Source organism: Periplaneta americana, chromosome 6 (assembly GCF_040183065.1).
Source record: "Periplaneta americana isolate PAMFEO1 chromosome 6, P.americana_PAMFEO1_priV1, whole genome shotgun sequence".
In the NCBI taxonomy this organism is placed as follows: Eukaryota; Metazoa; Arthropoda; class Insecta; order Blattodea; family Blattidae; genus Periplaneta; species Periplaneta americana.
Window position 1 is genome coordinate 102,273,986 of NC_091122.1, and position 25,601 is coordinate 102,299,586.

Consider the following 25,601-nt stretch of genomic DNA (forward strand, 5'->3'; position numbering starts at 1 on the left):
GCTAAGATTCCTGGGAGAGTTTTTCGTCGACGACCAAATCGAACTGTCGCAACGACCTTTCGCTGAAAAACACAGACAGATAATGCGCACTGTCAGATCCACCCCTGCTTCTCACTACTGTAAAAGAAGAGCTTTTCAGCATAAGACATTATATACGTGTACGCATGTCTTCGTTCGGGTGGCAACTAAAGGAGCCCTTGTACCACCGTATGAAGAACCTTATAGAATTCTTCGTAGGATATCTGACCTCGTGTTCGAAGTAGGCTAGATAGTCATGGGAGTTCTAAAATAATTTTCACAGAGAGACTCAAGCCAACCTTTTATGCAGTTTTCTCTGAAGATGACGAGAACAAGACCTCCGATCATCAACGACCAGGTCCTTCAAATGCCGCACCATACAGAACTTATCCTGATGCAAGAAAAGTTTCGTGACTCAACGTCACTGGGAGGGTAGTACATGTAGGGTTCTGGCTTAGGTTCGTGTTAATTATACAACAGATTGGGCCATGAAAGTTTAACTCTCTATGGCAACTAGTTGTTGTTACTTTCAAAGACGTTGTAGGTTACTTTATGTGTACAATCACGGCCAACTTGATGCTCGCTTCGCTTCTAAGAGAAGGGAGCAACAAGTCGGCCGTGGTACAATAAATTCTTACGAGGAATAGGTACAGTACATAATTATCCCCCCTCAAAGTTCAATTTATTCAGGTACAGTATAGTGCATAATTACCTGAATAAATTGAACTTTGAGAAGGTAATTATGCACTATACTGTACCTGAATAAATTGAACTTTGAGAAGGGATAATTATGTTTAGGAAATAGTGTTGTCACTTCAGACCAATATACTGTAGTTTTGTTAATTCCGCTACAGAAGACGGTGATATTATGTTAGTCATACAGAGAATGAAATTCATAACCGTAAAAAATGATGCTTGAAAGCAACATCATACAAGTAGCAAAATTTGATTTGTTATATTGAATTATTTCAATGTTACAATTGCTTATTTGTTAAAATGTGTATATGATAACATTATACAATTTGTGTTCTTTTGTTTTGTGTGTTTTTGGATAATGTAATTTCAATTAATGCTCCGCCATAAATGTTGTAACTAAAATCTTGTGCATCCCTCGTGTTTACCGTACTGCTCGTCCTCCCCCCACACGTTACCTGTATTGTATTTACGTTTTCACTGTCCTAAATGAGACGCTCTACTGTACTGTATTATCAAGGTAGTTTGACTTTAATTGTTTATGTAATTTGCCTAACTGTAGGTCATTAAATTCATGAAGATTGTCAGAGTAAAAGTCAACTGATCATATTTGCAGTACTATTATTGTAATCAGTTACTTAAATTTTCCACAATTTTTGAAAAGGCTTAAGTGTCCGGTACTGAGAGACCTTCCCCTAAAACTTAGCAAAACCAACTAAGCTAAAAAAAATGCTTAATACGCTGAAAAATTTTCATGAACTTATTATATCAGTGCAGTTGTAAAATTTAGAAAAAGAAATGAGCGAAAAAATGCTTAGGGGAAATGTTTCAGAAATATTTACAATTATAACAGTAAGTTACATGAAATTACTGAAAATTCTAGTTTGAGACCGTAACAGGCCCCTTGGCCTAATACTTGTTAGGAAGATGATGATGATGATGATGATGATGATGATGAGTTACATAAAGCTTAGCAAAATCAATAAGTTAAAAAAATGCAAAATTTATCAGACAATTTTCGTCGCTAAGTGTTATGTGTCCTGTCGACTTGGAAGGAAACTGTCACTGTTTCTCCAGCATTATAATATGATTTTGCGTTATTGTGACGTAGATATAAATAAAAAAAGAGCGAAGGGACATTTTATTTCTGTGGCAATCAGTGTTGCGGATTAACCTTTCTGTCATCAAAGAAAAGAACTAGCTTCATTTCAGTAGAAAAATATTAGGGGCGAAATGTCTCACACTACTGACATCATAACTCTGATACTATTCAGAAATTGTGGATTATTTGGGAAGCGGTTTCACCTTGACGAGTCCCTAAATACGATCCAATCATGAGCTTCCAATGTCATTTCGTATACTTGTTGCGAATGCATGTTATTGCAAGAGAAGTCCCTATATTATAAATGTCATGGGCGCTTGAGAGGTATATTATTTCGTATGAATTAGCTAAAATACAAAATAACAAAAGATCCAAACCACATTTCTTAGTTTCCTGTGCAGACCATTTTTATTTAACATGTAATTAACTATACCAGTGTTACGATACTTTACGTGTTAATATAAACACGTTGACAGAACATTGACTCATAGAAATCATAAGACAACGCCTCTCTTCAAAATAAATAGGCTATTTGATTCCTTTTGTTGCGTAAGCAGCCATATGCCCTAACGTTGATACAGTATTTGTATTATGGTGTGTTAATTTTCAAATCACGTTTGAAGTATACAGAACACAAGTAACAGTGACAGTGCTTACCGATAGTTTGACAAGACAAGTAATGTAAAGTCAGGCCTGACATGTCATGTATACAGTGTTTACATTATTTTTAAATGTATTCTGCGGAGGAAGAGGGACAAAAGCTTATTTTGGATAGTAGCGTTGAGGTTCGTTGTAAGGAGGGCAGATTTCGACTTAAAAATGAAGGTCGATTTACAACACAAAAAATTCCCTTATTTTGGAAATCAAAAGTTTATACAAATGTCCTAATTCGTTCACTTACAGAATATTGCGAAGTTTGATATAAAAAGATATAATATTTTAGGCTCCTCGAAAACAAGATTCCTGCCTGAGAACAAGTATGCCTAGATATTTCGGTCTAATTAAATTAATAGGCAATGTTTCGTAATCCGGCGTGCAACATGCTGAAAAAATACAGTAGAAGACTTCGTAAAAGAAATAAACACGATGAAATTTTAGAATCTATAACAATAACTTCATAAAAATCTCATGACAAGGAAAGTGAATAAGTGTTTACTGACGAAAACAATGACGATGATGACGATACCGAAACCAACGACGAACCTTCACAGTTCTTCGGTATTAAAATAGTAATAAGTAACCATTTATTTTTAAAGTAAGCATAATTTAGGAAATTATTGTTATAAGACGTTTCACATTAATGTTAATGTGCTTGCAGCCACCGGCGCGGCGAAGCTAAGGCGGCAGGCGCGTTTGCCGCTTATCCGGAAGTGCGCTCAGGTATGGGTTCGATTCCAGGTTCGGCTGGTTACCTGACTGTGTTTACCCGAGGTTTTCCCCAACGGAAGGGCGAATGTTAGGTAATGTATGGCGAATCTACAACATCATCTCGCCAAATACATCTCGCTATTATCAATTCCACCGACGTTAAATAACCTAATAATTGATATAGAGTCGTTAAATAGCCAACTGAAGAAATTAATGTGCTTGCCGTCAGTGCGAACGAGAGTGAAGCAAGGGAAGGGGGACAAAGAGCGGCAAGGAGGAGGGCGGTAGAAGCGAGGGAACACACTTGCGGTACACTTGCTAAGTATTTGCGTTTCATTGGCTGTTACGAAAACTGCTTCCCATCTGAAAAGGATTGTAGTTCTTTGTTCGTATCCTTCCTATTGCTAAAGTTGAGCTATTTCCATTTTAATGTAAACCATACAAGCATGCTAGAATGGCACATCAGTGAGATATTTCGTCATTTGAGCGCCAACGTTGCACTATTGAATTCTGTGTTTTACTTGGGAAAAGTGGCTCAGATTCATCGTCTCATTAATCACGCCTACGGACGGTTCTCAAAGGGTGGAAAGTTGGAAACACTACAACGTTGGAATGGGTAGAACGGAGAAAAATTCTCTCCGGCACTGGGGCTCGAACCCGGATCTTCAGCTCTACGTGCTGACGCTTTATCCACTAAGCCACACCGGATTCTAGATCCAATGCCGGATTGAATCCTTCTCAGTTCAAGTTCTACCTCTCTGTTCCCCTTTGGTAGCCTACCCTTATGTACTGTGTCAGAGAATATTTGACAGTAGCACAATGTCAACATTATGTACAGAGGTGCACTCATTATGAGTGACTAAGTGGCCGGGGTCCAACGGAACATGGTGTCGTTTTGAATCACGTTTTATCACATTACATTGATGTACGGAAGTACATATGATATTTCCGTGCAGGAATTGTGCATTACCATATGGTGAAGACTGGTTATGACGGAGAAAAATTCTTTCCGGCACCGGGACTCGGACCTCGGCCACTTAGTCACTCGTAATGAGTGCACCTCTGTACATAATGTTGAACTTGTGCCACTGTCACACATTCTGTGACACAGTACATGAGGGTAGGCCACCAAAGAGAACTTAAACTGAGAAAAATTCAATTCGGCATCGGAACTACAGTAGAATCCGGTATGGCTTATTGGATAAAGCGTCAGCACGTAGAGCTGAAAATCCGAGTTCGAGTCCCGGTGCCGGAGAGAATTTTTCCGTTCTACCCATTCTTCACCTTAATGAGTATTAGTTCATCATATTGTAACAAAAGTCCATACCTGTGGAGTAAGTTACCTGGTTGAGGTTTTTTCGGGGTTTTCCCACAACTCAATACAAGCAAATGCTGCGTAACTTTCGGTGCTGGACCCCAGATTCATTTCACCGGCATTATCACCTTCACTTCATTCAGACGTTAAATAACCTGAGAGTCCACGCCTGTGGAGTAACGGTTAGCACGTCTAGCCGCGAAACCAGATGGCTCGGATTCGATTCCCGGTCGGGTTGAGGTTTTTTCCGGGGTTTTCCCTCAATCCAAGAGCAGATGCTGGGTAACTTACGGTGATGGACCTCGGACTCATTTCACCGGCATTATCACCTTCATCTCACTCAGATGCTAAATAACCAAAGCTGTTGATAAAGCGTCGTAAAATAACCTACTAAAATAAAAAATATAAAAATAACCTGAGATGTTGATAGAGCGTCGTAAAATAACCCAATAAAAATATATTGTAACAAAATATCACTTGTGAAAGGTAGGTGCTGTATGATCGTACTGAAGATCTGAAAGCACTGAAACTACACTGAAAATCCAGGTCTATGAAAAAAATTTTCTTCGTCCGTACTTAGTCTGCTTAATTAGTCAGGTCTAACTTTAGCACGATCTAAGGCACGCCTAGTGAATGTTTATGAATAGCACCCCATTATTTTATCCAATCGTAATAGCTTCGAAAGCTGGCGAAAATGTTATGGACAGAAAATCATACTCCTCTAAAATGGATTTTGAATAGCATTATTTTCGAGAACATGTGACGTTGCAAGGGAGAGCAATTTTATTTAGTGCAGAAATTGTGTGGTAGAGATACGAAAGGTGTTACTGGAAGATTACAGTAGAGCTTATTTGCAGTCATCTTGTAGCACTTTAGCTCAAAGTAATGAACACAGCCGTGTTTATTTATCTGTTTTTTGGTAATAGCGATAAACACCAAAAATGGTTTTTAGCTGCGCTTAGAGGTATGTACACATTTAGTGTTGAATCTAGTTCATGTATGACAATATTTTTACGTGAATTTTATGCTTTCTCGGGAAAATCATAGTTTGCGCGATAAGCCCGTAAAATATGTTTAAATTTCTTTATTTTAAAAGGAAATGATACCGAATGTTTCGTGAAAATGCTTGGGACTTAATTAAACATTTTGACATCTCCTTATTTTTAGCTATACATGAGACTCAATGGCATTGACTAAATGTACCTTTATCTGTCAGTTAATAGCTTGAATACCATTTGGGAACATTGCTTTCGGTTTGTATTAACATAAACGAAGGATTTCAACAGTACTTAAGTAAGACAATGGATGTTTCTCAAACAACTCCGTATATTTCAACACAGAGCAGGAAATTTGATGGTACTATACTCTTCGCGATGAATCTTTGCAAACTATTTTCATTCTACTTGGTTAACAGTTAATTTACAAAGTGAAGTGATGATGTAAAGACGGGGAGATAGGCCGAAATAAGTGCGTTTTCACATGTAGTAGAATACCATTGCCATGGTTTTTATTTAAGTGCTAATGATATTGCTCCGTGCACATTTTGTAACTTTGGAATTGAGTGGAAACGTCGCAATTAATGTAAAAAACACGGAAATAATTAATCTCACGAAAAACGTGTGGACGAACGTTCAAATGATGCTAAGCACAAAAGAGGCAACTAGGACTTCAAAACTTATTCGAAATTAAAAAAAATGGTTGAAACCGATAAATGGAGTTCATCATTGATACTAATTACTGACATGTAGTAAAAGGTGAGCTTTCAAAAACATAATAATAATAATAATAATAATAATAATAATAATAATAATAATAATAATAATAACAATATAATGTATACAAATATATAATACACATATATTTAATGTGTTATATTTTTACACAATGTGTTCAGTTTGATTTATGCTTCCAAACAAATTTGATAAAAGGTAAAGGTATCCCCGTAACATGCCATGAAGGCACTTGGGGGGCATGGAGGTAATACTTTTTTAAATACCAAAAACGAATTTTTTAAAATTATTAACGAAATTTTAAGAAAATTTTTATAATAAAAACATGCCTCTGGTAATGAATATAGACAGTGAGATACAATTTTTTTGTTATCAATTCTTTTACAAGAAAAAAATCTATAAGTATGTGTACTTTGAATAGTCTGAATTAGTGAAATAAATTAATCAATGAGAGTTATTGGAAATTATATCGTTTTGTTTCATCTAATACCAATCCCACCCAGCTCTTAGTGACACAGTGCTTCAAATGTCGTGTAAATTTAGACTGATCATCCTACCTTTTATTTCGCGAAATGCTCACCACTAAACAATTTTTATAGCAACGATAAAATCCCTAGCTGTCAACAGTTGAAAAAGTTTCAATAATTCTAGCTCACCTTTTATGACGCCTGTTTTAAAACTAAGGATGGATTGGCAATAAAAGATAATAAATTACTAGTAACAATCGCATCTACACAATTATCAACTTTAATATTCCATCCCTCTAGGATTTCATTGAGTTCAGCATCCTTACTTTCAACACCTCAACGCAATGAAACTCCTGAGAACAAGCCACTTCTTAAGATGAAGAAAAGGTGAAAATCTGATGTAAAGTGTGGGCTGTACGGGGGATGGTTATAACTAGGGTCAGGATTTATATGCACAAGTGAAGTATGAAATATGCATAATACAACAAAAAAATGTAAAAACATAGAAAATCCAACTTTCGTAGAATTTACTATAAAAATGTGATTGATATGCCAGGTAGGTACAGTTACCTTTAAAAAGAATGAGACGATTCTTGGTCGTCGGAAGTTAAAGTTCTACAGCGCGGTTCACTCGATATCGACGTAGCGATAAGTACCGTACCATGACAAATAGAACAAGAATTGTTACAAGGTCCACAACAAGGACAAGGACCAGAATAAGGATCACGAAGAAGACAGTCACTTAAGGCCACGATTTCACAACATAGCTCGGGTCACAAAATATCATTGCTTCTCTGTACCGAATGGCAAATGCATGCTATGGAAAGTACATTCTGGACTGCTGCTATCACTGTCTTGTCTCGGTAGCTCATATAGTAGCGTGTCGGTTCCATTGTATAATCGAAACGTCTCGTGTTCGATCCCAGGTAAAACTTTTTTTTGTTGAGGTGTAATTAATTTGTTCAGTTCCTCGACTGTCTAATTTGTCGAAAAATATAGAATAATTTATGCCCAATTTCTAGGTCTTACAAGTGGGCTGAACCCCGTCAAAAAAATTAATCTTATTTGGAAGTTAAAAGTATTCTTGCTCAAACAAAAATCATAAGAAACAAAAAGAGACCTGTTAACTTAAAATCTTGTCCACATGCCATCAGCTTCTATTACAGCTCTAAGCCGATCCGGCATGGATGGTACGAGATTGTGGAATAAGTTCTGATCCCCGGCGAGATCTTCCCAGGTGTCAACAACTTGATCCCACAATTCGTCTCGATTTCGAGAGCGTCGGTGGGCATAGGTGACTATACTTCTCTTTTTCAATTCCGCTCATAAATTTTCGATGACATTCAAATCAAGTGACTTCGGAGGCCAATTAATGATTTCGATCTCGGGTTTCCTTTGAAACCATCTTTGAATGCTTACGGCATAGTGCATGGGATGGTTATCCTGCTGGAACAGCAATGTTCCTTCGGGAAAACGTTCTCGAGCGGAAGGAAGGAATATATTTTCCAGAATGTGCTCGTAAGTTCCCGCATTAAACCGGCCATCGATGCTTTCTATAACGCCAGGTCCATCGTAAGACATCCACCCCCCAAAGCGCCCCGATCTTTCACGTCGGTGCACATAGCGCTGATCATGTCGGAGACCATCCTCACGATAGACACGGACAGGACCTTCGTAATCACTCGAGATGGTTGTTTCGTTGGAAAAAATTACATTTCTCCAATCGAAATGCACTCGATTGGTAGCGAAGGCAAGACAGTCAACAGCTTGTGCTTCCAATATTTCCATTTACGCAGCCCTCCGGCTCCTAATACCCCGGTTCATTAACCTGCTGATCACAGTCTGTGAAGAACCGGGAAAGTTAGACGCTGCTCTTATTTCGTTAGCAGTCCGAAAGGGGTCCTGTCGAACTGTCTCGAATAAGAGAGCATCCTCTTCCAATGAAGAAATCAGCGGACGCCCAGGAATAGGGCGATTTTCGACCTCCCCTAAATTTTGGTAACGATGAACCCACCTCGCGGCTTTACTTCCAGGACCACCCACCAAACAGGCAGCAGATCTAGCCCCATATCCAGCTTCAACTAGAGCTATAACTCGCTGTCTCATGTCACGTCGGTAAAAGTAAATTAAATTCACTCCTTGAAACTGGAAACCTTAGTCGTAGAGTCATTTTCCCACCAGCATACAAGCTGAAGTAGCACAGACATTGATAAAAGTTTTGTACACAGAATTAGACTGAATTCCTATTCGACAGAACTTATAATCAACGGCTTGTCTGAACATTATAAATAAATCCTAAGTGTTTCCCATGTCACTGAACAATTTCAAAATATTAATTTAAAGACTAAAAAAGGATAGTAAATGCTGTATCTAGTGATTATTTACATTTATGTATACAAAATGAATCTTGGAAAAACGTATACGACACTGGTACTACTGATAATAAGAGTAAATGTATTGTATTTTTCACTTAATTTCAGAATCACTTCACTGGAAGTTCTTCGCTCAATGTTGTGAAAAAATTCAAAAGTAAAAACATGTAGATAACGTAGGGACTTAAAAATCTCATGTATTAAAAAGAAGAATCTATATGTAATGAGTTGCAATGTAATGATCTTCATGTTCTTAAATACTACAAGAAGTAGGAGTGTAATTTATAAAAAATTATGAAAGAGGGAAATAGAACACATTTGAATAGAAAAGTACAAAATTCAGATAATGTAATTAAAGCTATTCGTAATATTATTAAAGTTAAACTTGTAGATATCCTAAGAAAGAAAATATTTTTTCATTAAAATTAGTGATTATAAAGTAGAGGATCCCAAATCTATTGCAAATTCTTTTAACGTCTTATAGTATATAGTACAGTAATATTATTGACAACTTAAACATTCAAGATTTTGCAAAAGATACTGCAATTGGTTACTTAACAAATGCATTTAATAATTAATATTCATATATGTAATTAGTGAATAACTGCAACAGTGCTTTTTCATTCAATCATAATATGAATAAAATTGAATGCAGCCATTAAATTAAACACTATTGCAAACACGTAGATAAAATAGTTAAAATCAACTGAAGGGGTGAGAATGAAATAATCCAAAGCCACACTTTTAACAAAAATTGTTTTGTGCGAGTGCATTTCTTACACATATGGGAAAGCTATTAATAAAATATTGTAATAATTACTCAACAAATGACATAGCGTAAGGTCTCTAAACCTTTGTAAAAGTTTGTCTGTGTAGCTTAGGAATATTTTTTAATTTCATTTTAATTTTTAGTTTTTAATATATATGCATTTACATTGTATATGTGTGTGTGTATATAAATGCATTCATTAGATTAACGTTTATAATATTATAACTTGTAATTTTCTATTGTTTGCGATCATTCACACTTAATCTCAGGACATTGTAAAACTCTATTTCAACGTTATTTAGGCAAAAAAAAATCGTTGTGTAGACTAAGAATCGAACTCGCACTCTTCTACACAACACGCAGAAGTCTTAGCGTCTGAGCTATTGAAACGACACGAAAACTTTCCTTTCTGTGCGGAGTGTCGATCTAGTTATGAAGGTCCATTGTAGATTTAACTACAAGATTTATGTGTATATTTATCTTTTATTTACGTAATATTATCATGTTTTTTTTTTTGCAGTTTTTGAAGTGAATTTCGGAACGATGCTAGTAACAAACCAAATAGCCTGAATTTAAATAACTCAATATTCGTTATCTTGTGTATCAGTGCTCTGGTCTTCGATCATGCGCAGTGTCTTACATCTGAGACTTAGGAATATTCAATTGTCTCATTCTTTTCCAGGGAAAATGTACATTATGTTTCTTTATTATACATTAAGACTCAATATGAACAAAAGGGACATTGTAGGATGTGATTCCTTGAAATATAACGAACAAAAAAGTATAATACCATTTTGCTCGTTTTGTCGAGGTTTTTGAAGAAATAATACTTTTATGCCGACATTTCGATCGCGAATATTTTCGAATACTGTTTAAAATACGGTTCAATTCCTTGTATAACAACGAAGAGAACGTTTATTATGTTCACGTTGCAGCAGTATTTTAATTAGAAAATTCACAGATTTCAATTTAATCGATTGAAGAAACATTGGAAACTTTGATTGTCGGGTCACATACAAAGGTCTAAAAATCTGGCATCGCTGTCCGGACGGCAGACAGTTGGCCTAGTACTCGCAACTGATCAGCTGTTGTGATGTTTACATTACATTAGTGTGAAGTTGGACGTACAGCGATACTGTTTAGTTTATTTCAAAACTGCGAGATGCCAGAGTTCACAAATCGTGAGTACTTAGACATGATCCAGGCCGCGGAAGTAATTCGGAACAGTGAAGAACTACTGGCCAGAGTTCGTCATAATTGGACTAGAATGTGTGAAAGCTGCACGAACGCTGATGGTGGAAATTTTGAACAGTACCTGTAAGATGTGAGTGGAATGCGGTTTACAAAGTTTATTACTCTTTATCTCATTATTAATACCCAGAATTAGAAATTAGTAAAACAACAAACTGTAATGTTAATTACACCTTGTTCACAAAGTTACAACAGTTTTATTTTTTTCATTAATTGTAACTGAAACTTCAATCCTAAGAGTTTTCACTAATTTGGACATAATTTCCTGAGTTTCACGTTATTTCTTGCTTTCATTAAAATTATTATTATTATGCCATACCTAGTATTGAATTGTTAGTGTTTTGCATTGTAAGTTGATAATTCTGCATTAATTGTTGAACTGCACCCGGACATGAGCTATTTTGTTCATTCGGTTTACTAATTTACATTTTCTGACAATAAATTACACAAACTAAACAAATAACAGTTACGTCCCTATCCGGAGTTTACGTAGGTAATTTTTCTGCGAAGATTTATCCTCAGATTAGCTCGCGAAGTATTGCACCGAAGCTCAGTACATTTGAACCGTTCAGAGCTGAAGTGGTGTAAGTCAAGAATGGGTTATGAGGGTTGAAGTAAACATTCTGTAAAATACAGCGCAGAGTAGCAATTAATATTCACTTTATTTAAACTATTAGTAGTCAGTGGATAGCAAGAACGACATATTAATTGCTACTTTGCGCTGTATTTTGCAGAATTTTTTACTTTAAACCTCATTATCCAATTTTGACTTACACCACTTTTGCTCTGAACGGCTCATTTGTTTGCTACCGTCCTCCCCACACCTGCTGCAAGATATACGGTGAAAGGTAGTTGAACTTAACCCACCCCCTTTAAGTCCCTGACTGCATGGGGTGTGGGGTAGTACTTATGCGGCGTTGAGGCATCTTCCAATTGCCGTCAGCGCTTTCGAAGCACTTGTAATTATCTCACTATCACTAATTTTTTTTATTTGACAAAACTTACTCTAAATAATCAGTTCTATGACTCCTGTCAATTAATGTACTACCTTACCTTCCATCCTGTATATGTTGAGAAGGAACTAATACTATAACCTTTTATGAACCGCGCTACAGATCTGGAAATATTTTCGCCCTGTCAACAATTATGTCCCTCACTGTACACTATATTTCTTTGTTTACCTTTTTTCTGGTTGCAAAATAAATAAATTTTCAAGGTTCTCTGTTGTCATACTTTGTTATCTAGAAGAATATTTTTGAATGTTCAAAACGATCGTTTAACAACACATAAGGTTGCTGGAAGTAGTTAACGTGCGAATTCGAAATGAGGCAATAGGGCAAGTGGGCAGCTTCAAATACTTGGGTGTACTGTAAGCAATTTTTTTATAGAAGACCTTCTTCACTCTCTAAGGACAGGGATGTAGCCAGGGTTTTTTGATAGCACTATGTCTAGTTTTATCTTGACAGGCTCAACAGTACAGTGCACAGTGAGTCAAAACGCAAATCTATCTGGACAAAATTAATAATGTATATTCTATTTAACCGATTTTACGAAATAGTTACATAGGAACTACAGTTAGCGTATATTTTCTGTGTACAAGCTTTCATTAACTGGCTAGATATAGAATAAACTTAGTGGGAGTACAAGAGGTTAGGTTAGATGGGAATGGCATATCACAAATAGGCGATTACTTATCATATTATGGGGAAGGAAACAATAATCACCAATTAGGAACAGGATTCTTTGTACATAAAAGAAAAAAATCAGCAGTAAAAAAGGTCGAATTTATCAGTGACAGGTTATCGTATTTAGTACTTAAGGGCAGATGGTGCGATATCGTAGTTATAAATGCTCATGCACTTACAGAAGAGAAAGACGACCATATAAAGAATAGCTTCTATGAGGAATTGGAACACACTTTCGATAAGTTACCTAGATATCACATGAAAGTTTTATTGGGGGATTTCAATGCTAAAGTAGGACGGGAGGATATATTTAAACTTGGAAAAGAGAGCCTACACGTAAGTAGTAATGACAATGGAGTTAGGTTAGTCAACTTTGCCACATCAAAAAATTTAATTGTCAAGAGTACAACATTCCCCCATAAGGATATACATAAATATACGTGGACTTCTCCAGACGGAATGACACATAACCAGATAGATCACATCTTAATAGATAAAAGAAGGCACACTAGTATAGTAGACATGCGAACTTTCAGGGGGGCAGACTGTAATTCTGACCATTATTTGGTAATTGGAGAATTAAGAGAAAGACTATCAGTAGCCAAGCGAGTAGAGCAACAAGCTAATATTAGTAGATTCAATATTCTGAAATTAAAGGACGAGGAAACTAAGCAACGTTATCAGGTTGCAATTTCAAATAGGTTTGCTGCTTTAGCAACTGCTGACGAAGCTGTGGAAGAGTTAGATGTTAATAGCATGTGGGACAATATCCAAGATAATATCAAAATTGCAGCTGAGCAGAGCATAGGTTATCATGAAACTAAGAAAAAGAAACCATGGTTTGATGAAGATTGTTCCATTGTAGTAGATAGAAGGAAACAGGCAAAATTGAAATTCTTACAGGATCCAATCGTGGAGAATGGAGATAATTATTTCAATGAAAGACGGGAAGCAAGTCGTACACTTAGGAATAAAAAGAGAGATTACTTGAAGGAAAAACTGAATGAGATAGAAACAAATAGTAAGAATTTCATGTTGAAGGTATACCGATAAGCTATCACAATTTGACTATAATTATGTGTGTGTATTCCGCCTTTGCTTATCATACAATTAAATGAATAAAATAATTAGTCATATTTTTCATTAACATTTTCGGTACGTAAATTGTACCATCTTCAGATGTATGTATATGATGCTAATTGTTAACCAAGCCTATGGGTACATGTATCGTAGACTTAAATGATCAGTGTTTTTGTGCATACAGCCTAGCATCAAGCACGAGCAGACCAATACACGTTAAAACTACACGCCAGGCGATACTAAATCCATGGACTTGACAACCTTCATTCTGTTACAACATTACATCTATGGGTACAAATCCCAGTAATGCCATCAACTATTATAGAAGTGTCTCAACATCACTTTTAGCAAACATAGCCATGTTAACGATACTGCGTCCAGCTCAACGCTAAATAACAAGATCACCACAACTGCCTCATTTAACTTCACATCGGCAAACACCACACAATAAGTGATCACATACTTCATATATTTAAAGTGATGTACAAACTATGTGCTTTTTAAACAGTTTTAAACAGTGTTTTTTAAATAGTATTTTTAAATAGTGTTTTAAATATTGACTGAAACATTCTAATTTAATTTTGATAATGTGTTGTACCAGCAAATAGTATATAAGAGTTAAGGTAATCATTTATGTAATCATGGCAACACTTCACCGACATAGCACAGTATGCACAAAAACACTGATCATTTAAGTCTACGATACATGTACCCATAGGCTTGGTTAACAATTAGCATCATATACATACATCTGAAGATGGTACAATTTACGTACCGAAAACGTTAATGAAAAATATGACTAATTAATTTATTCATTTAATTGTATGATAAGCAAAGGCGGAATACACACACATAATTATAGTCAAATAGTAAGAATAAAAACATTCGAGATTTATATAAGGGTATAAAGGAATTTAAAAACGGATATCAGGCAAGGGTAAACGTGATCAAGGATGAGAATGGTGACTTGCTTGCAGACACTCATTCAATCCTGAACAGATGGAAAAACTATTTTGGGCAACTACTAAATATACATAGGCCAAATACAAATGATCGGGACGAAATTCAAATACAAACTGCTGAGCCATTTATACCGGAACCCACACTTTCTGAAGTCGAAATTGCGATACAAAATCTGAAAAAGTACAAGTCTCCAGGTATTGATCAAATTCCAGCAGAATTAATACAAGAGGGTGGAAGGACATTATCTAGCGAAATTTATAAAATTTTACTTGCAATTTGGGAAAAGGAAATTGTACCACAACAATGGAAGGAGTCCATAATCGTACCTATTTTTAAGAAGGGGCACAAGACTAACTGTAGTAACTTTCGAGGAATATCACTTTTGTTGACGTCGTACAAAATGTTGTCCAATATCCTTTTGAGAAGATTAACTCCATATGTAGATGAAATTATTGGGGATCATCAGTATGGTTTTAGGCGTAATAGATCGACTATTGATCAGATTTTTTGTATTCGACAGATATTAGAGAAAAAATGGGAGTATAACGGTACAGTACATCAGTTATTCATAGATTTCAAAAAGGCATATGACTCGGTTAAGAGAGAAGTTTTATATGATATTCTTATTGAATTTGGTATTCCCAAGAAACTAGTTCGATTAATTAAAATGTGTCTCAGTGAAACATACGGCAGAGTCGGTACATGTCAGTTTCTGTCAGATGCGTTTCCAATTCACTGTGGGCTAAAGCAAGGAGATGCACTATCACCTTTGCTTTTTAACTTTGCTCTAGAGTATGCCATTAGGAAAGTTCAGGATAACAGAGAGGGTTTGGAATTGAACGGGTTACATCAGCTGCTTGTCTATGCAGATGACGTGAATAAATTAGGAGAAAATCCACAAATGAGTAGGGAAAACACGGGAATTTTACTTGAAGCAAGTAAAGAGATAGATTTGGAAGTAAATCCCGAAAAGACAAAGTATATGATTATGTCTCGTGACCAGAATATAGTACGAAATTGAACTATAAAAATTGGAGATTTATCCTTCGAAGAGGTGCAAAAATTCAAATATCTTGGAGCAACAGTAACAAACATAAATGACACTCGGGAGGAAATTAAACGCAGAATAAATATGGGAAATGCGTGTTATTATTCGGTTGAGAAGCTTTTGTCATCTAGTCTTCTGTCAAAAAATCTGAAAGTTAGAATTGATAAAACAGTTATATTACCTGTTCTGTATGGTTGTGAAACTTGGACTCTCACTCTGACAGAGGAACAGAGATTAAGGTGTTTGAGAATATAGTTCTTAGGAAAATATTTGGGGCTAAGAGGGATGAAGTTACAGGAGAATGGAGAAAGTTACACAACACAGAGCTGCACGCAGTGTATACTTCACCTGACATAATTAGGACCATAAAATTCAGACGTTTGAGATGGGCAGGACATGTAGCACTTATGGGCGAATCCAGAAATGCATATAGAGTGTTAGTTGGGAGGGCGGAGGGCAAAAGACCTTTGGGAAGGCCGAGACATAGATGGGAAGATAATATTAAAATTGATTTGAGGAGGTTGGATATGATGGTAGAGACTGGATTAATCTTGCTCAGGATAGGAACCAATGGCGGGCTTATGTGAGGGCGGCAATGAACCTCCGGGTTTCTTAAAAGCCAGTAAGTAAGTAAATAAGTAAGTAAGTAAGTACAAGCTCTCATTAAGTTTGACAGGGAATCTAGTAGTGTAAAACTGACAAGCTCATTATTAAGAGTATGTAGCTTAGTCTAGGGAGTTGTGGGGACTTGTCCTTAGGCTAACAAAATTCGCAACCAAAAGTAGAAATAATTCTACATATCATAATTTATTTATCCAAAAAATAGATGTTTGGAAACACAGTCGACTGAGGAATACATTTCATTACCTTTTCATCCAACCCAAGGAACAAAATTTAAGAGAAAATTGTTAGGATAGATTTTGAGTTCAAAGGCGGTAAGCCCAAAACCACTTTATCGGTATCAGGATGTTGAAAATGTGTATTTTCGGGAAAATCTTGAAATAAATTTTTAGCAGCATCACAATACTTCCTCTTGTACTTACACCGTATAAAGAGAAAGTAAAATGGAACTCACCTGGGCCTATTCTGAATAGGCCTTTATTACCGTTTGTGTTCTTTCAGCACCACGACTATAAGGAAATGATGTTAGTTTTGAAAAAAAAAATTAGACTACACTTCATTGCTTACTTTCCTCTTTTACTTCTTCTTCACAATAAATTATAATCGCCTTCTTCTTCTTCTTCTTTTTCTTCTTCTTCTTCTCTCTCAAGGATTAGCCGTAGTTTGTTCCTTTCTCTTATTTCTCCAGAGTTTCCTTGAGCGTCTAATAGGTCTATCGCTGTAAATATGTAGTTTATGTCTGTGTTTCTTTCTTTCTTTTTTCTTTCTTTCTTTCTTTCTTTCTTTCTTTCCTTCTTTCTTCGTTTCTATGCACTTGAGCATGAACATACTCGGTGCATTAACTTGGATAAAAACAGCGCATTATATTCTTCAAATCACTTTTGCGGTGTCTCGGGTAGTGAGAGTTTTTATTTAAGCCAACATTTGGAAATCTGTTTCGCAAGGATAATGAATTTTCATTTTCATATGTTCTCCTCTGTGGATCTGAGGATAGTATATGCGATTCCCATCCAAACGGTCAGTGTTTTTAATTTCGATTCCTGACGTGGACAGTGAATATTTACCTTCCGACCACAGGCCTGAGTAGTTGTCCCTTATGGTGTGTTGTCTCGCCATACGCCATGCTGACAAGATGATCAAGGAGGCTCGCAATGTGAATATGTCTAGTGTTGGTCGAGGATATACCCTTACCTACACTTCATTGTCTTGTAATTCGGGATCAAGCGAGGAGATAAAATAAAACAAGGCAAAAAAGAACATTGTACGAGTATAATAAAGATGTAAAAAATAAGAAGAAAATCACTTGTTGCTACCGGTATGTTTGAAGTATAAATTATCAGATTTCACGTGTAGGCTTGTATTTTACGGGTGAATTTAGTTTGGAAAAAATACGCGAAGTAGTTCAGGAGAAAATTCTATTCACAGACTGACGGACAGATGAGCTAACAGACGATATGCAAGGACTACTGTTTCTTTATCATGTGTATTGAAAATCTGTATTTGTGTGAAATTGAAATTTTGTAACGTTTCATTTTTTTTCTCCGCTTCTTGTATAAAGCAGAGGAACATAGCTCTGAGTTCGAAGGTAATTTCCACGATGTAATAAGCACTACGAGGTACATACTGTGTTTGGTAAAAAAGGAGAACGTATTGCAGTGATCAGACGTTCGATAATGACAGAGTTGCAACCGGAAGTCTGAGGTTTGTGACGCGTCGCTCAGACCTAACAACCAATCAGGAGATTTAAATAGGCAAGCGTCTCCTTCAGTTTACTCTGGCGTACTCAGATTCTGTTTCTTCATTCTCCTCAATATAATCGTAATTATCACCACTATCAATATTATCTTAATCACCATCATCATTACAAACATTGTTACGAACATCATTAGATAGTAGACCTAAGATTTAGGTCAGCGATTCTAAAAAATACTGTTCGCGTACTACTACCTGTCTTCAAGGCAGAGGCGCATATTCAAGCTTGTATGGGCAGCAGCACGCGGCGGGCAGATTGGTCTGCACGTGGGTTAAATTACTTCCCCTACTACAATGCACCGAAAGACGGGTAGCGATGAAGGGTTGTCCATGCATACGTTGAGTTGCGATGTCTAGAACAAGGAAGCATACTGTACTTAATATGTGGAAAACATTGCATTATTAAAAACTGAAGTATTCAGAGATGCTAAATGGAAATGATTCAACAAAAATTAGACCTCTTCTGTCGCCCCCTTCCGCAAATAAAGCAAATTTGCCTCTAGAGTTGCAGCTACAATTAATTGATCTTGCACATACTGCACTGTTGAAATCAACATATAAAGCTTTTCAATTCCTTAAACTATAAACTGTGTCTGAAAAATCGTTAATTTGCAGCGAAAATTAGTATATTACGATTTTCAGCAGCACATAGGCTATGTACCGATAAGTATTCATGAACCTAACAAAGCCAAGGTTAAAGGTAAAGCCATTCGAGCATGATAAGTGCCCTATGATTAGAGTTGCTTCTTTGAATAACATTTTGCGAGACGTAATAAGGCTGGTGTGAGGCGGTAATCGAAGGTATTCTGGCGAAATTTCATCTTAAAAGGTTTATTTTCGCATAAAAGTATTGCTATTATGGAGAAAATGCTGTAATACTTCAGCAGTTTCGAAAGTTGTAACATGAACGCAGTGTTTTTTTAAGTTATTCATTCCGTATTGTAATGTAGCAAGGACAGGTTTGGTTTCCAAGTCAGGGGATAGTCAAGAGATATCTAACTGGCGTCCAATAACGATCTCATCTATACTTCGTAGGGTAATCGATCGCATTTTGGACAAGAGATTACGAAATTTCATATCATTTAATGACTACTAAACTGGTTTTTCTAAAACACCAGGGACACTAATAAATACTTCAATTCTCCGAATAGTTCTTCATGCTGCTAAAACAAAAAAGACTGACGTAACAATTGTCTTTCTGGACATCACGAAAGCTTTTGATAGTATTGGCCATGACCATGTAAGAGCTACTTTGGAAAGTTCTCCTGCCCCAACACAACTTACCCAACTTGTGATAGCTTTACAAGAGGGAAACACAACACGAATTGAATGAGGTCACACAAAAATTAAGCCAATTGTTCTAAAGAAAGGAGTCATGCAAGGATCTCCTCTGTCATGAGCTTTATATAATTTAGCAACAGATCATATTTTAAATGAGTTATACGAGCAGACAATAACATCAACTTTTGGATTTGAACTTGTCCCAGGACTGCTTCCTTTAACTGTTCTCGGCTTTGCTGACGATACCGTAATTATTGGTAAAGATGAAGTTTCCGCTATTGAACTAACAAGAATGGCTTATAAAAGATTTACAGACATTGGGCTAAGCTTAAATCCTAATAAATCCGTAATAATAAATATCTCCAAAGGTAAGCTTGTCGGACACAATATCAGTATATATCCTGATTTTGAAATTAAATCTATTGGTACAAACGACTCTGTTCCCTATCTGAGAGTAAACTTCTCTGACTCAATAGTGTTCAATCCCCAGTCAACACTAAAATATCTAAATAACAAACTTGAAACTCTTACCTCGTCACCTTCTCTTCATGCAGACCAGAAATATTGTGTTCTAAATACCTCCATCTGTCCTTCCTTAATAAATCAATTTCAAACCATCTCTTCTGAACTTATACCAAAAAAGTTCTTGGATGACACCGACAAATTAATAAAAAGTGCACTGAAAGAGGTGCTGAATCTGCCTACAGACATTCCTGATGCAGTGGTCTTTAGTCCCAGGAAGTACAAAGGACTAGGAATTTTTCGAAAAAAAATGGGAAGCACTATTACAACAAATTAATGCCCTTCGATGTTTACATAAATATCAAAACCCACATATCATACAAACACGTCAAGTTCATAAGTAGAGCGTTAGATGTGCCCAATCTCTGAACATTGTTCCAGAAGATGCCTTATTTCATAAGAATGAACATTTCTTAAATGCTACAAAGATTCGTAACCTTCTGAGGAACAGAGAATTTGATATTTTGTGTCGTCATCCACAGAAAGGGAAAGGCGTAGTTTTATTTAAACAATATCCTAGTGCCAACAAATGGATTTGTAAACACGAAGGACTCTCCAACAGCGAATGGCGCGATGGCATTAAAATGGTTGGAAATGTTGCTGCAGTACGTGCTGTGCCGGGAAGATCTCAGGACAACCGTTGTAGGCATTGCCACAACGAGGTTGAAACTCTTGAACACGTTCTGGGATCCTGTCCGCACGGCGAAGGTCTGCGAAACGCTAGACACCACCAAGTACGATCAATTATAGCCACTGCCCTTAAAGATGTCGATTACAACACCGAAGATGCCGAAGAAGTACATGGTCTCTCCGTCGCTGGCAGTACACGGCGCATAGATATAATAGCTTTCAAGGAATCTACATGATCTGGATTCATAATTGATCCCAGTGTGCGTTTCGAAACGAATGAGGAACAGCCAGCAGAAATGGATAAGGAAAAAAAGAATATCTACAATCCTACCATTCCACATTACCTTCAAAAGTACCAGCTAGAAGACCTTGAAGTAATCGGATTTCTGATTGGAGCAAGAGATACCGCTACTCTCTTCATGAAATATGTGTTTAAGAGGCTTGGAATACCTACGTCTATTATTCCGATTGTAACTTTAGCTGCATTGAAAGGATCAATTGCTCTCCTGAAGCATCACCTATATTAGAAATGAAACCAAGTTCATTAGCATTCTTTACTTTTTTGTAACACTTGCCTCTCTAAAGCTAGGTATATTTCCACCAATCACAAAATGTATTTGCAGCTATGTACTTGTAGGAGTTTCGTTGTCAAAACAAAATTAATGGTTCACTGCACTTGTAAAAATTTATATGGTTAAGTACTCTTTGTCCCTTGTGGCAGCTCACGAATAGTGAGAAGATTTCTAAATTAATTAATTAATTAACATTTTGTTAGTTATTCAAAATCGTACATATATACAGTATAACAACTGCTGTGAAACAATTGCACAGTAGCACGGTGGTTGGTAGGAACTGTTAAAATTGGTACGATTTACGCTATTTTATGCTGTTCCTGTACTAGTATTGTTATTCTTCTGCACATTTTAATGACAATTTTATATTGCGAAAGGAAACAATAAAATATGAGTCAGGATCACAATCTGGCATCTATTCTTGAGCAATAACCGTGAGGATTGATCCAGTATGGCATGCGTTGTTCACCGCTGTGAAGTAACGGTTAGGATGTCTCACCGTAAAAGAATCGGACCCGGGTTCAAATCATGGTTAGGAAAAGTTACATGGCTGAGGTTTTTTCCGAGATTTTTCCTAGACCAATTGAAGCAGAATTGCTAGGTAACTTTCGGCGTTGAATCTCGGACTCGTTTCGCCATCATAATTACTCTTCCCTCTTTCATCATCATCATCATCATCATAATCATCATCATCATCTTCTTAGTTTCTTTCCCATATTTTTAACTTGCTCCGATGTAGTCAGCTGCGAGCCGCCACCGATATTGGACCCCATGGTATATGGTCAGTTGCTAGTTGGTAGTGCTATGTATCGTGGGCTCTCCTCTGGAGCTAATGGTAGCTCGTGGGACCGGGGCTAAGGGAAAGGTGAAAGGAATTCTGCAGGCTGCAGGGGAGTTCGGGGGCGGTCCGTGAGGAATCTACAGCGCGGAAGGTCTTAGGACATGCATATAATTTCATTCCGGGTAGTATAAAGGGCTCATCCAAGCGGCCTACGTCCTAGGGCAGTCCCCAGCCCGTTTCCCACCCCTCAAAACGGGCTAAGAGATAATATTAAGTTTATGCATAAGTTCGTAGCGTTTTTAGTCATTTCAACGCTGCGTTGTTAGGAGATTGTTTATCACTTGTCATTTGGAGTGTTGTGCTTGTAAATACGCCTTGAATTTTGCGGATTTGAAGAAAATGTGTGCTATTTGTGGGCTAAAAAGTATGGAGTGTCAAATGAAAAGAAAAACAAAGAAGACTTCCGACATATTCTGCTGTCGAGTTTAATACAGGAGTAGAGGCAGCGGAGGCGGCTCGAAAAATTTGTGCCATCTTATGGGGTGAATTCCAAATTCTATCAGAGAAAGCACTGCAAGAAATGGTTGTCGTTTTAACACACTACATCTCGTATCAAAAGTTAGTGTCCATCCACATATGATGATATTATGCGTCTTGTGTGATAAAGAAGGCGTCGTGTACTATAAATGTTTCCCAGGAGTGTAACCATAACTGATGACATTTATTTCCAAAAACTCAGAAGCCTCGCGGCCGCAATTGAAGAAAATCGACCGGGAAAACAGCATCAAGTGCTGCTGCAAATCGATAATGCAAGCCCGCACTCCGCTATCATGACGAAAGAAACTATCCAGGAGCTTGGTTGGGAAGTGATGCCATAACCCCCATACTCTCTCGATCTTGCGCCCTCAAATTTCCACTTCTCCGTTCTTTATCCAACAATATTCAAGGGAACTCCTTTGATAAAGATGCCTTACAAACTTGGCTTCACGAGTTCTTTAACTCCAAAACAGCAGCTTTCTTCAGACGCGAAATAGAAAAACTATACCCCAGCGTAGGCAGAGTCATAAGAAGGCCTAATATAGGAGAATAGGCTATATTACTGATTAAGTTTTGTCTTCTATTTATCTTACATAAAAATTTTTGTCAGCGAAAAAATGCTACCAACTTTTGTTTCAACCCAATAAATAGCATAGTGATGAAGAACATCATAAAGTGCGATTCAGGATTAAGATCTGGCAACTGATGGGCTCACCGTCTAGAACATCCCAGCGTTTTTTCTCTGTTTCAGACTCGAGAGCGTCGAAGACTGCGGCTCCCACGAGAAGATATGTGAACGTACAGACTATCAAGGACAAGGTCCGGACGTTTTGCTTCTTCATTCTCTGGTGGACACCATGCTGGGTGGCTGCGCCCCAGAGCTAGGCCGCTATGCTGCTACACGGCGGCGGCCCAGTCCGGCTTCACGACCTGCACACCACCGCCCCCGCCCCCGCCGCCCCCACCAGCACCTCTTCTCGGTGCATGTCGTCCATTGCCTGAAACAACAAGCACACATCAGATGTGCTAGACGTCTTGTATCAGTCGTCGAATTAATGTTTGTCCGGTACCGATGACAGGACATTAGGAAGTAGTCACAATGTAATAAAATCTGATTCTAGCGTATATTTATACGAATAAAAGAAATTTATTTAACGTTTCTTGTTTCTTCTTTTCTCATTATGTTAATTATAAAATACTCTCTAATTAAGAAAGCAGTGATCAAGTGTAGAAGTCCAAAATAATGTGAGTGAACTTCAGTCTTCCTTCTGATATCGCAGTGGCAAGTTTAGCGAGGTGGAAATACCGTAATCTTCTGAGTAGGTCAACTATGCAGGTCCTGCCTGTTATCCTTCTAAAATAATTATTACAGCGAATGTGAAGTTCTTCATCAGACGAATGTTAATAATACAATAATATTTTATAACGTCCTTGTCGGCGGCAGAAATGTAATATCTCTACAAAATAAGCTTATTGTTAATATTCTATTTTAATTCGTAATAAGATTAAGACCGGCCAGGCTCAAAGCTAGCTCCGTAAATTTGAAGGGGCTATAATATATTTCGGGGGGGGAGGAGACAAGTAGCCTAATGTGCCACATTTTCTATAACAACACTATGTTATTTATTAATTACCTTTTACTCTAATACGGTTGAAGTCTTCTTTTTCACCCAACCAGAAGCGTCAAAAATATAATCACAATGGGATACGTACTGGTACAAAAATAATTAAACAAAAAATTATGAAATGAACTTTAAAAGTAATAAAAGGAAAGATAACGACTCCGTGAACAATAATACGAAGTAAACTGAAATGAAACTGAAGAAAACGAACTAATAAAAACGTAAAATGCAAAAACGTATTACGTCAGAATATAAATTCTCTTACATAATTAATTGTTAAGCTATATAGCCTTTAGAATCAAGGCGAAGGATATTTCGAACTAATTGATTTTCCATGTCAGTATCGAGAGTTTTGCCTTTTCTTATTTGTTCGGTATCAATGAACATTAAAATATACATGAATTTAAATACTATTATAGTCACAATCATGCCATGGTATGAAAGAAAAATTACACAACCTCGAGCGGGAATCGAACCTGCGACTTCCTGAGGTTGTGTAATTTTTCTTTCATACCATGGCATGATTGTGACTATAATAGTATTTAAATTCATTAATATGTCACATCAACGGACGTATATACGTCACCAAACATCGTAAGATGATGATTACATTAAAATATACAGTTTAATTAAGATTGGTTCCATGGAAGATGAGTAATTTCATACATGCAGGTGCACACAAACAGAGGAAAACAAATAGATGAAGTGACACTAAAAAGCTCTATAAAGGATTGCGAACTCTTCTAAGACCAAACATACAAAATGTTGATAGGGACAGCCCCCCAGGTCAAATAAGAAGGACCACAAGCAAAATCAGAGAGAACTCGACACATTGCCAGAAACTCCCCGAGTTACATCTTCATTCAAAAGATGACAGCAGATTCGAACAAAAATAATTGTTTGAGGTTAATCACTAATCACTATGGCGCCTTTACTAACCTTTAAAATGCATACACAGTAATTTAAGAATCTCTAATATCACGCATATCCAAAGTACAATAAATTAAAGATTTTATATTCTGTGGCCGGGAGGAAAAAGGTCTTAAGTCAATTTTTTTTGTGAAAATGAGATTTTTATAATATAAAAAGGAATAAAGTATTAAAATAAATATTCTTAAGTCCTTTATTCGATTCAAAAATTACTTAGACATTAGGTAACGCTCTATAAATCCATTCAGGAGTCTTATTTGACTTTAACCGTTTTACCAGATTGTAGAGAATTGTTTCCGCTTTCAGGATATGGGTCATTCTCACGAAACCCATCACATTTCTTTCCCCTGCATAGATTTCTGTAATATCTTGTAACTTGAAAAATATCTCCTGTGTAAAGAATACAGCACTATTACACCTAGTTATCCACCCTGAACTTTGGTCGATATTAAATTTTCTTACAGTCATGCATAGCTTGGAATACCCAAACAT

General features: G+C 36.8%; 1 protein-coding gene across 2 annotated transcripts in view; it reads right to left on the reverse strand.

Annotated features, from left to right (window-relative positions):
- Task6 (TWIK-related acid-sensitive K[+] channel 6) overlaps positions 1-23,522 on the reverse strand; it is a 167,897-nt gene extending 144,375 nt beyond the window's left edge. Inside the window, exon 1 of one of the 2 annotated variants that reach the window (XM_069828604.1) lies at positions 23,273-23,522. In XM_069828604.1, the coding sequence (XP_069684705.1) occupies positions 23,273-23,399 (127 nt within the window). In that variant the 5' untranslated portion in view covers positions 23,400-23,522. The remainder of the gene's footprint in view (positions 1-23,272) is intronic. The other variant, XM_069828603.1, reaches the window with a different exon arrangement.
- Positions 23,523-25,601: the final 2,079 nt, after the last annotated feature.